Source organism: Melospiza melodia, chromosome 4 (genome assembly GCF_035770615.1).
Source record: "Melospiza melodia melodia isolate bMelMel2 chromosome 4, bMelMel2.pri, whole genome shotgun sequence".
In the NCBI taxonomy this organism is placed as follows: Eukaryota; Metazoa; Chordata; class Aves; order Passeriformes; family Passerellidae; genus Melospiza; species Melospiza melodia.
In genome coordinates, this window is record NC_086197.1 from 11581028 (window position 1) to 11594785 (window position 13758).

The window sequence follows — 13758 nt, forward strand, 5'->3', positions numbered from 1 at the left end:
CTTGAGGGCACTCACTTTCCCAGGAAGTCCCACACAAACCCCCCCAGGTGTTGCGGTGCGGGGACCGACACCTGGCAGGGAGGGTGCGGAGTGCGGGAGCCGCGCTTTCTGAGGAAAGGCACAGTCACAAACACCCCCGGGAACAAAACAGAACAGAACAAACAACACAACTCGGGGAGCAGGGGTGACAGGGGAGGAAAAAGCAAGGGAGGAAACAGAACACAAAACAAAAAGTTACAGAGAGACAGGAGGTTATGGGATGGCAGTACAAAAAGCAAACAGTTAGTTACAAAGGAAGTGAATAACCAGACAGCTACAAAACCTCTACATCACCACAATAGGGGGCACAAATAAAACTTATGGGGCTGTGCACCCACAGAAGAAATGTGGACTTAGGGCCCACCTTCCCATAAGAAAAAGCAAAATCCTCCCCACAGAGTATATACACCAATGAGCTTGTGCTTTCCACGAGCTCATATATGAGCTCATATCAAAATATATGTATATATATATTTTTGTGTTGAATCTAGAATATTTTTCAACTTTTGCATAGCATGCACCATAATTAACACACTTCTTTTAACATCTTTCATCTGAAAAGCAATGTCTCCAGTCAGTAATTGCAACAGCTACTGAAGAGTGGAAGCATTTTCCTCATTATGTTACCTTAAGCACAAGGCAGCTTTGCTTGCATTGAAAAGGTTAAAAGAACAGTTTTCTGCTTTTAATTTCATCTTCTTCTCCTTACTGTCCTTTCTCTTTCTCTGTTCCTCTGGGCACACCTCCCTAACAGGTGACACATCTCTTCTGTGGATGTAACTGTGATACCTTTTCTCTCTCCCTGACAGCATATGGTCTAGCTGTCACATAGAACCAGCAAGAGGGAAAACTACACGGAGGAGAAACTCTCTTTTGAAAAAATCCCATTTTTTTAGTACAATTATTCTCTGTATGGGACTTTTTTCTTCTCACCTTGCTACACATGGAACACTGACTGTTTCTGACAGGCACAGCAATATTTGCTGTTTAGCTTGCTGACAATTGCTTCTGCAGGCACTAAGGCTCTTCTTTGCACAACACAGCTTGATCAGCTGTACAAGCATTAAAAGACAAGAAAATTTCTACCTCACTCTGCATGGACCACAGTTCAGGAAAGGCTTTTAAACGGCAAAATTATCTAGCAGGACTCTTCTAGCTCTAAAACATGCATGTAACATGCCTCGATATATAGGTTCAGTCACGAAAGAATATTTTATAAACAAGCATTGTAGATAAAAACAGGACCAACCTATACATGAAATAGGCATGATAAAAACTCTGCTTTGTGCAAAAACTCCCAAGAAGAAAGCAAGCTTTCAGGGAATAGTTCTTTGGGGGACCACTTGAAAACAACAAAGGTCAAATACAATTACTCAGAAAGAGAAATTATCAGTAAAAACCTCACCATAAAGTATCTGGAAGTTTCTATCTCTTTCTCCAGCCCTGTGTTTATATTACAGTTCCACCTGAAAAATCCTTTCAGGTGCTGATACTTGGCTAATTCACCATTAGATCTCTAGATCATGAAGACTTTTTCTATTTCCACTTAATGAATATTCTTAGATTTTTCTCCTCCCCTTGATTTATTTGGCTGCTGGCAGTCACGTGATAACAAGAGATGTCTTTTCTTTTACATAGTCAAAATACCTATTCTAATTAACAGAAATAAGAGAAAACATATTCTATCTTATCTCAGTATTGGAAGAAAAGATAAGTTAAAAAGAGAAGAGGACCACTCGATTTTTTGTAAGACTGACAATCATGTGGTAAGAAGGAATGGATAAAACTGAATAGACAAAGCATTTACCCAATTGTTACAGAATGATGTCTACTCATTTGGGGGTTCTACATTTTCATGGTAGGACTTTAGTCTGTGACTGAAACATCAAGAAACTATCATGTAACAGGAAAAACAATAACTGCTTTGCAGATGTCTAGAAGTGTGTATTTTCCAAGAAAAACTAACTAACTTTCTAACTCTTTGAAGATGGTGCAATTGCTTCTATCAATAAAAGGAGATGTATCCTAATTTTTTTCTTTGTTATTGTTCCTTCACAGACTACAAACTTTTTTGTTTATAGGACACTTGTGACTATTCAATTTTTGATGCTGCAAGTCAAATCATGATTATTTTCTGAATGCTTATGTAATAAAAAAGTCAGCTTGCATTAAAAGCATATTTAAGAGAATTCTCTTCCTGCCATTTTAATCTCCTCTAGGAATCAGGCTGAGGAATGATGCTTATTTCTGACTTTCTTTTCCTAAACAGTAGTTACTTGTCCACAAAGAAAAAAAACCAATTAAGGCACACAATGAATATATTCCTTCCCCCTATCTTAGTTCTGATAGAAGTTTGCTGCTTGTACCTGCTCCCTCATCAACCTGCTTGTCCTAAAGAGGATGACATGGGAAATATCACACCAGAGATGGGGACGCCAAGAGGACTGAAAAAAATCACACAAACAAATGACTTTTAGCTTTTTCATGTCTATACTCACTCAACAATATCAACTTATTGCCTGAATGTTCTGCTTATTACATTATATACCAATGGGCTGAACAATGCATCACTTAGGAAAAAAGGGAAGACATTAAAAAAGAATATATCTTCACTTCTGGGTGTTTGAGCTTATGCCACAGGTATGAGGAATTTTGGTTACATAAAACAACTTAAAGAAAACCATCAGGATGCTGCTTACAGTCACAAAGAGAGAAGAAGCCCAGCTGGCAAACTGAACTGTTCCAGAGCTCTGTACGTGTCAAGGAAAAGAGAATGGACTCCTTAGAAAAGAGTTTTTCAAATCATTCAGAGGGACCCATAATTTGACAATCAGCAAGCCATGAAAAACAACCATTGATTGCAGAACCTGAAATGTCCTCCACTTAGTTGCCCTAATCTTCCTGACACTAAATTGTAATTAAGTAGAGAAAAGACAGAAGGACTATTCTGGCACAAGGCAAGTGGGAATAATCAAATTTCCATTTTGCTGCTCCAAGTTGGGAGTGGTAAAGTAAACAAAAAACCCCAAACAGGTATTACTGCCCAGAAATTTGTTCTTGGCCCACAGTAAGATGAGAAAATGACAGAACATAGAATCTAACTCAGGTTTTTCACAAGCTCTATTACTTATATTTGTGATTCAAATGTCATGGAATCACAATAAATTTCATTTTTTTTCTAGGGACATTATAGTCTTCAGCCTCCTGGCTCCAAGAGAAAGATGGAAAATGCTGAAAAGTGCTGAATCAAATTTTGCTTGGACAAAAGCAAATCTGCTCATCAGGCTTCACTTGGGCCGAGGTTTACCTGTATCCCTACCAGCACTGAGTTATGAGGCCACTTGTCAGAAGAATCTGAGTAAACAGTAACAAAAGCTCTGAAAAGGCATTTTTCTTATTTGTTTCTGTGAAAGCAATGCCTGAAGAATGTCAGTAAATAGTAACACAAACTTTCAAAAGGCATTTTTCTTATTTGTTTCTGTGAAAGCCAAGCCTGAGGAATTTATAGTATCAAAACAAAAAACTCTTTTACAAACACACCAAAATTTCTGCAGCATTTCCTACGCTCGCCATTCCTTTATATCTCTATCTACCCTTCTAGTTCTATCTATCAGCCCTATTTTTGAGTAGCCAGGTAAGAAAAAGCAGATGGTAAGACACCCTTTTCCTAACAATGTAGCAAAATAAAGGACCAAAGAAAGAAAAATTTTAAATAGACTAAAAGCCTCTAAAAGACTTTTCCAAAACAGGCACCTTAACGTTTTTAAGTCAAGAAAAGCAACTTATCGCTAACATACTAATGCGGGTTTTTTTTGCTCCTCTTTTAACTTTTACACCATCCTCACCTTTCCAGCTCTGCTATCTTCTTATCCTTGTCATTCTTCTCGTTTTCCATCTCCTTGAGGATCTCCAGGAGCCGGTCCACCTCGGCCTGGGCCTTGCTGGACTCCTCGCGGTAGCGCGTCACCTCCCGCTCCAGCTGCTGCAGGCGCTCGCCCAGCTCTGGGCTGGCCCTGGCCTCCAGCGTGGCCTCGTGAGCCTGGGGGAAAAAGGGGCAAGAAACACCACTTCATTCACATGCAGCTCTGACAACCCCAAAATGTCATCTGTGACAGTTCCAAGGTGCTATCTAGATCGCTATTTCAAAACAGCAAGATTAATTGTTACACGGGAATATGAAAAGCCTATGCTATCTATAAGTATGGGGAAATACTCTGCAGAAAAACAAATTTAGTTTTTTAAATTCAGCTTAAAAGAACACATGACTTTTAATCTGAAACAGAAAAATAAATCTCAGGTAACAGCCTTCAATAACTACATCACTCTGCAAAGTGTCAGACCTTTGCACAAATGGTGCTGATGTGCTCAAGCCCTTGCCAGTTCTGTGAGCCACACAGACCAGGGTTTATGAGCATGGCTACTGAAATTATCTTTGCTTAGTTATCTAGGAAATACATTTTTCAAGTCAGGCTGTTGGGACAAAAAGTACCTCTTGACTGAGGATGAAATGATCCCAATGAATTGATTGTTTGGGGAGGTTTTTTAATGGCTTGATTTGTTACAAAAATCACAAATTTATTAGCAAACCTAATTCAATAGTTCCCATGCATGTAAGAGACAGGAAGAATGCAGTTTAATGCTGGAAGTTAAACCAGCAGACTAAGGACTATCCTTTTTCTCTCATGCTGCTCCTCTGTTCTTGGATCCTGAACTGCAATTTGATATCAATTAAAGCTATTTCAGAATTGCTCAAAATTGCTTCAGTGAATGGCAAGTTTGATGGAGCTCATCAGGATTGCCTGCAGGCCTTGCTCTTCTCAAAACAAACCTACACCAGAAAATAAGACTACAGACTTTTCTCCTCTCTGTGTGCAGCTGTGGAAAGTTGTTTTACAAGCTGCCAATGTTCTGCTCCAAAGCACACTAAGTCTAGATCTGATAGTATGGGACTCTGTTGCTTTTAAAGGTAATTGGAGAGTACTACAGCAGTAAAAAACTCAGGGCAGAAAGCTGCTGCTTCCAAAGAACCAAATAGCAAAATTATATTTGGCTAAATCTGTTTAGTTATTCAGTAAAACAAGACTGGAGGAAAATATCCATTCATTGACTCCAACATTTTTGCCTTGAAGTGTCTAGTTTTTAATTAGTTTCTTTAGAGCCAAGGCCACATTCTAGTAGAATCCAGGAGACTTGTGGAGCAGAGTATTATGGGACTGTGGAAAGTCTTGATGCCTGTCTTTAATGGGACTGACCTTGGGATGGATCTGGTTTTCCCAAACAAAGGAAAGGTTTATGTTCCAGGGCCTTAGCCCTGCAGCTCTTGTCTGAGGGTCAATAATAAGCTGTTGTGGCTTTCTTTTGTTTAAAAACAACAATTCCAGAAAGCTGATTAGGCTGGACAGTATTTTATCCTAGAAAAAAATGCCCCGGGCCTCCCAGGCAGATGTCAGCAAGGGTGCCCAATAACCAAAAATCATGGAAGAGTAGAACCAACCCTTTCCTGAGGTAATGCATTTAGGAACACTAAAAAGGCTCCCTACTTTTGAGTGACTTTCTAGAAAAATCTGACACTCCTGTGCCACTGAACTGTGAAACAGAAAACCCTGCATTTGGGCTTCTGGCTACAAGTGCATCCCTGTGAGGCTTCGCAAAGCCTTTTGGAGTTAGGGCTGTCACTGCTTCCAGATTCCTTGCTGCCCCATGAGCACCCCAAATCACACACCCTGGGAAAGGGCTCCCCACAGCAAGTGGAAGTGTAATTAATGCCCTGCCAGGAGGATGCAGACTCCAGGAGGAGGTGGCAGCAGGGAGACTGACAAGTGTGTCAGCCCCACGAGCAGCTGGGAGCACCAGGGGACACACTTGGCTTTGCAACCAGCATTGCTGGCTGTTTCTGAAATGCTTTTTTTGGGATTTCCAGCCTGAGGAAATCTGAAATATTTTATTTCATTTCCTTTTCAACTACACCTTAAATTTCAAGAACCTCCTCCAGTCTTTCCTTCCCAAAAACAGGGAATTGGGAATACTGTTTTTGGGGTCACCTATCCATCAACTGAGGGCATCAGTATTCTCCTAAGAGACACTGAGTATAAGTTAAGTCAAGTCTGGTTTTCACTAGACAGAGCCTGAGTTCTTCTGTACTGGACTTAGGTATGTTTCCAACATCTCAAATTGTTTAACAAATACTCCTCCAGGCTTTTTAAAGTCATCCAAAATACATGATCAGATAATCAAGAAACTTCTTTTCAAAGAAAACAAAGTTAGGCTGTTAGCCTGGCTTATTAAACTCACTAATTCAAAAGAAGTTATAAGACCTAATGCAATTTGACTGTCAGAACAGTCCTGATTTATTTCACTCTGCTAATAAAAGCATTTCCACAACAACCCAAGAGACACTACTGAGAAGAGGAAATAAATTTTCTTTTCTAGAGAATTAGACAACAAGTCAGTGTGTCTGGTTCTTATAGAACCAAAGAGCTATTTACAGGACATAAATTATTGGTTAAGACATGTAACACATGTTATTTGTATATAATGCACATAAGTATGGATACTTTCACCTAACACAAAGAGAATGTTATGTGATATGCTGTAAACTGGAGACCACTTCCTGCACTGTGAGTTACTGACTAAGTGACTTTGGTCCATTTTGTGGGTTTTGTACAAAATACGTGTTTCATGACTGTATCTAAAATCCTACTGGATTCATTTATTGTATAAGAGAGAAAACCAATGTATTCAGAGCTTTCCCACAAACTCACATCAAGATCTGGAACAGATGAAATTGGCTACCTTCCCTGTGCAAAATAATTAATCTTGGGTTTTTTTCCTTTAACCAAAAAGCAAAACACAAATAATGAATTCCTACATTCACAGTAAAAAAATACATATACAACTTGCCCCACCCATCAAAGGTGTAGAAAAATTCCAAAATAAGTAGTAATTTCATTTTTGAAGCAGAATCAACATCTAAAGTGACAAATGCACCAATAGTTTCTCCTGCATTAAGAGACTATAAGAAGTCTACTTCATAGGTTTGACTTCCATCTCTGCCTGGCACAGGATCTGTAAATCTGTAATTTTAATATAGTTACAAACAAATGTGATAGTGTATAAAAGAAGTATGACAAAAATTAAATAAATGTAGAAAGCAGCCTGCTGAGGGTGAAGGGAACAGTGCACTTTCTCATCTCTGCAGGTCACTGAGATTACCTGATCAGAAGCTTTTAAACCCTTCAGCTTTTACTCCTGACCCTGGCATTAGCTCTCTGTGCTCCTGTGTGGTATCAAACAGGTGAATTAAAGAGCACAGCCAAACTCACACATTTCACTCTGCACTGATGCATAAGAAACAGCCACATTTCTGGAAAGCAGCACCCTCTTGAGCTCTGCTTTTATTAGCAAAGCTCATCTGATCAGTATTAATCTTTGCCAGTGTGAATTCAGTTTCAAATTGTAAGTGGCTCAGGGCAGAGAATAGTTTAAGTTTACTACTCTGGCTATGTCCTCCCAGTTTTTAAGAGGGACTATAAAGGAAGAGGTGGTTTAACAGCTTTCTGCTTCCCTGCTCTCATTTCCCATCTGGAAAGTGCTAAGTGATGGGGTGACTGCTTCAGGTACCTACAGAACATAAGAAAGAGTGATTGTTCCTCAACAAAATAAATGTACTCCAACTTCTCTTGCTTCCACAGAAAATCAGCTGACAAAGCCAACTTCTACAGCTAAAACAAAGATGACCAATGTTTCATAGAAATAACCAATATTTACAGATGGAGAGGAGTGGAAGACAAAACACACAAAAAAGAATTTTCTAAGTTGATATTTGTCGTGCCAAAACTCTCTTTTTTAAGAGGTAAGATAATCTTACACAGCCTAAAGTGTGCCAGAGACAGGCAACATAACAATAGCACAGACCTAATTTAAAGGTTCTAAAATGTAAATAAAAATTCCAAACATTATGACCAAGACTCCAAATCAATATTCCTAAAATATTAACTAAATCAAACAGCAAATAACTCACAGCAAACACTTTCTACTTTTACCTATGAATTGAGACAGTAAATTCAGTTTAACATTTCACATACAAGTGTTGCCAAGAACTTTTGGCCATGAAATAAAGTTCCCAAGAACCTGAAATCCCATTTTAATCCACTCTCCTACCTCCAAGGGAGCCTCATGTCTCCTAAAAATAGTAAATGCACACACAAATACAAAAATATATTATGATTATTTACTGCAAAAGACAAACACTTTACCCATCTTCTGCACTAAAGGCAGAAATTCAACTGATAAAACATTTGTGCTGTCTTCTATCATGCCTTTATTAGTTTTAACAGAATTGTAAATCTAAAAAACCATCAGGCTTTTTCCTCCTTTAGTTCCAAGGCTTTACACACCCCAAACTGTAAAAAAGCTTTTTGAAAAGGCAGTAATGGAAGTAAAAGGCTCAGGAAATTCTGTGATATACTATGTACTGTAAACTTGAGACTGTCACAGAGAGTTATTTGCTGTCTTTTAACCATCTCTACATGGTTGGTCTTTGTTAATGGATCTGCAAATTTTCGACACTGAATAAGCAAGTGTTCAGTTGGAATTGATCCATAAAGAAATTATTTTCTTTATGAAGAATCATAAAGACAGGAAGACATCTCAAGAGAGCCAATTTCCATTACTTTAAAAAGAGATATACAAGTTCCCAGAGATGTCATTAAACGCAAACCACTTGCTCTCTTTGGATTCAGCCCAGCACAGAGTGGGCAAAGCCAGGAGGGAAATGCCCACAGAACATTTCTCTTTGTAAATCCATTTTAACCCCCCCACCTGCCTCCTCTGATTTGGCCCTTACTCACCTGACCACTGCTTTACAAAATCAGGACACAAGTAATGAACAGACATTTAGTACCAGTTTTTGGATATTCAACGTACGGCTCTATAAGCTGCTTATTCTTGTCTGCAACGTGACATTAAAAGAAATAATTCCCCAATTTTCTTTCTTATGACAGCACACAGATGGTCTGTATGCCTCATAAGAGGAGGAGGGGTTTGGCTACAGAGAGCCAACCCCTACCATGAACATGAGCAGGTATCCACTGGCCAGGGGAGCTGGGTGGTAACCAATCATAGCCAAGCAATTCTGGATGTGGAGTCTTTGGAACAGCCCATATAAAGAGCTGTGGTTACCAAAAAACTCTCCCTGCTCCATGAAACCCTGGTGTCCTGTTGTGTTTCTGTCTCCCCCACCACGACACTTTCTGTCATGCTAATCACAACTAATCACTCCTTAACACCACCAGTGGGAAATGAGGATGCATTATTAAACCTGTTGTGCAGGGGAAAAAGCAAAATGGAAATGTATCCTGCCTTATTCACTCAATGCTTTCCTGCTATTAAAAAAGCATTTTACCAGCTTATTTCTCTGGATGATTATCATCTCTCATGTATATCTGGCTCACTCTTGGAGCATTTGTCATGCAATATTGAAAACAGCAAGACTCTAGCAGACAATAATTTAGTTATGAAATGCTATACAAATTACCTCACAAGGAAAAATGAGAAAGACCACACAGTGGGACATTGACCATTTCCTGAATTTTGAATATTTCATTTTTCAAAATGAGTGCTATCTTCAAAAGTTTTTCTGGGAGGGGTAGAATAGGTAATTTTTTTCAGCTATAAGAACATCAAGGAGAAAGCATCTCCAACTTTCCACTACATGAAATGATGCTGAGGTAATCAGAAAGGAACTTGAAAAGCCACCACAGAATTGTAGGATGGTTTGGGTTGGAAGGGTCCTTAAAGAGCATCTCATTCCAACCTCCCTACTGTGGGCAGGGACACCTCCCACTAAAACACCTCCCACTAAAACCCCATCCAACCTGGTCTTCATACAACCTCTTGTACCTTATCCTGTGTGTTTGCTACATCATACTGGAGGATAAAATACACAGTTTCTCCAATATCTTCTGTGTTCTGACTTCAGAGTAATGAGTTTGCATGCTATTAAAGATTTTGTAGAGAATATGCTCTCCTGACACGAATTCTTCTACCTATTTGCACCAAGTACAATCTATTTGTATTATATCTCATTTTCTCAACTCCTTATTGACACTATTTAGCCAGGTTTGAAGAATTTCTGATATGGGATGCCACAAAAATGGAACAATTGCAAGCCCCAGAAATTTTCTGACTCTCAGACAATGATTGTCAGGATAGACAACTCCATTTACCCTGAACATTGCCAAGAGTAACACAGGTATCAGAAAAGTTCTGTAACACCATTTTTTATGCACAGAGCCACAAAAGAAATCTCTGATGAAAACCACCTTGGATTACGTAATTTACAGTGTCAAGATCTTACACAAACACTCCTTGACAGGAGTGCTCTTTGACATCAAACAGGAGGCTGGAAATAGGATCCAAAATTAAACTGACATAGTACCAGTGAGCTGAATGGTTACACAAGATTTGAAGCAATCTTTCAGTCGCTGCAACTCAGTTGTTATTTCTACTGTGCTGCTGTGCCCAGTGTTACAGAACGCTTTCACACAAGAAGCTTGATTCGCATGGAAATTCCACCTTCTTGCTCTGAAAATGCACAGACAATGGAGATGACAGAAAAGCTACAGGACACTTCAAGCACCAGCAGCAAAGGGAAACAAAACACAAGACACGATATTAAGCTGTCCAAACAAAAATGCAGTTAGGCCAAGGCAGTCAAACAGTGAAAACATCTCAGAGAGCTTTTTTGGAACATGACTGGTCTGACATCCCACTGCTTTTTGTTTGCATCCATGCTGTCCATACCCACTATACTAAAGGAATTCACCAATACACTCTGTGTTGGCCCAACTATAAAAGCAGAGGTGAATACACATGCAACACAAAAAATTAAATGTGCTGGCAACAGCCCCTCAGATTGCCAGGGAACTTACTAGCTTGGATGGATGACTCAATAAAACTTCAGGGTGCTAAAGGGAGAAAGAAGATAGGAAAAGATGGAGAAAATTTGGGATAGGAACAGTGTGAGAGAGAAAAAGAAAAGATGTAACAAGAAAAGAATTTAAAATAATAACTGCAACATTAATTTACTAAGATGACAGAATCTTAATTAGTGGTTTTAGCATGCATTACTAACCAGCTTCTGGAACATGAGAAACATGGAGAGTTACCCTCATGCAAGTCCCAAATTTTATCCTGAATTTTTCAGTTTAACAGATTTGTCCAGCCCCCACATATTTGATGCAGTTCTTTGTTTGGGTTTACAGATGAGTTTCACAGATTAAGAAGGACTTCAATTCCTAGTGCTCCCTTTGTATCAATTTCAAGTCAGCTGAATGGTTTAGAAAACTAATTCAGTAACTGACACTATCTGAATGCTGAACACAATTTTCCTTTTTGCTTTTATTGTAACAAGAAATTCTGATTTCCCTGGCAGCCTTTTCCTTCTATGTGGAATGCATCATTTATTATCCCTTCTTGGAAAAAAAAATTATCAGTTGAGAACAAAAACCAGCCTTATCTATCAATATTATCAGTAATATTTTCAGCTGTGGGAGAAAATCCATGTTCACAAAATAAAAAGCAGCAGAGTCTGTATTAGACTAGCCAGGCTTACTCTTGGGAAAGACAGAATTTGGATCAACACTTCATTAAGTCTTTTTTTCTTGTTTTTTGAAAGATACTATCCTCCTGAATTTGAAGAAAGAACACCACAGCAGAAAAAAAAACCCCAAAAAAAGTATGCCTGTTGAAGGTAGAGGTATTTTCCTGGCAGGGAATCACTGCTAACTTTTTCTGGTGAAAAGTTCCTAGAACTGCAGCAAGGGGAAGTCTATTAAATGGTTTTGACTTTCCTCCCTAAAAATAAGGAGTATATCTATAGGGAGAAAAACTATGCACTGGAAATGAAGATGGACAAAAGTCCACTCATCTTTCCTGGAAAAAAATTCTAATATTAGTTGGTCTCTCCCAGATCAGAAAAAACAAAATGAAACAAAGTGTACTGGCTGGGAAAGACAAGACAGAAAATGCTGGGAAAAGAGTATTCTGAAGAACAACAACTAAAGGAAAACTTTTTCACTATAAAACTAATACATTAAAATAGTAGTTTGGACAAAGATTTTCCCAAAGAAAAGAAAAAGCACCACGGAGCATAACAGCACTTCACAGAAAGAACGTCCTGTGTGTTATTTGCCTCTAATGATTCCATCTGAGCCAAAATGAAGACAGGACACCATGTAAACTCAACGGGGATTTATGAGCTGCTTTCAGCCTTCAGAATCTCCCACTGCATCTCCTGCTGGCAGCAGGATGACAACTGAGCACAGAGGCAGTGAACAGAGAATAATTAGAACATTAAGCACACAAATTTGCATAACCATTGTATTATTATTTGAAAAAAACAACCCCAATATGAAAAACACTGCAGTTTTTGCTAAGCCAAAGATCAATATAAAACACTTATCGGTGAAAAGAGGAATAGCAACAAGAAGTGGGTACTTCAGGGAGACACTGGAGAGTAACATGGAACTAAAATAAATTATCAACAACTTTTCAGCACCCTTGCACTCTGCTTGGTTAATATTTTTGTTTAGTGTAAAGTTAATTCCCTTTTACAGAAGAAAGGGAAGCTTGCATGGTTCATGATTCCTTTGAGGGTCACTGTTTGCAGGTTAGAAAGAGTTTTTTGCAAGGACTACCAAAGTCTTTTTCATTTAATGGCTCAACAGTAGTCCAGATCAGCCTCTCCCGCCAGCTACTTCACTTCTGGGGCTCATAGATCTAACTGGAAGTACTCAAAGTGCTCACTGGGAATAGGAAGCAAGGGAAGCAAGACTGATGTTAGACACATCTCCATTCAAACTGTGAGGGAAGAAACAAAAAAAAAAAGCTTTTAGCCATTTACTCCTAAGGAGCTGCAGGAGAACTTCCTTCCTGCATGTGTCTCATGCAAATCTGCACTAAGATAATGTAATAAACCTCAACAGAATGAACCTCTAATTTAGTTTTATACTGAATGCTCTTTTGTAGCCATTAGTTTTAAGGTTAATTATGACAATTTGAAAATTATTTGCAATTGGTAACAGTGCAGAGGTGTCAAAACAAGATTTTAGAAGCTTAAAATGGAGCTGGATTATTTGTCATAATTATTTCTTATTTCGTCTTGAAAATGTCAAACTGCCTGAATAAATATCTGCAATGCATTTAAAAAGTGAAAGCCTTTAAAAATAATTTTTTTGCTTCTGTGCAAGCTACAATAAAACCCACGAAATAATTGGAAACAGCTTGAAAAGAGGTTATTAAAGAAATATGTAAACTTACTATAGGTATAAAACATATTTAAATGAATGTTAACTATTTTTCTCAAGTAACTGGAAATTACTCCACATAGGTATTGGTAGGCTACCAGTTATTATTTTGGTTGTAGAACTGAAACCATCCTGACCATGACTTAGGTAGATTCTTTGATTGAGGAGATGCTCTAACCATCTCTGGCAAAACTTAGCTACAATAGATTTGTCAACTCATTACCAGCAACACAGGGTGAAACTGCAATTCATGGCAGAGAATTGAAAGATCCTTCAGAAACAGACAGAATGAAGCAGGACAAACATGGGTCTATATATATGCATGCACAGAGTTTCATTTACACTGTTCTCAGGTGCAGTAACACCAACACAACAGGAACTCTAAACAGGTCTGAACTGATGACTCAAAATC

At 38.6% G+C, this 13758-nt stretch overlaps 1 protein-coding gene across 10 annotated transcripts in view; it reads right to left on the bottom strand.

The window, feature by feature from the left end:
• The window catches only part of ERC1 (ELKS/RAB6-interacting/CAST family member 1), a 271131-nt gene that overhangs the window by 152865 nt on the left and 104508 nt on the right, over nt 1-13758 (bottom strand). For 6 of the 10 annotated variants that reach the window (XM_063153880.1, XM_063153878.1, XM_063153877.1 and 3 more), the window contains one exon: nt 3885-4078. In XM_063153880.1, the coding sequence (XP_063009950.1) occupies nt 3885-4078 (194 nt within the window). Of the gene's footprint in view, nt 1-3884; nt 4079-10970; nt 11007-13758 lie in introns of all 10 variants that reach the window. The other 4 variants (XM_063153879.1, XM_063153874.1, XM_063153876.1 and 1 more) reach the window with 1 other exon arrangement.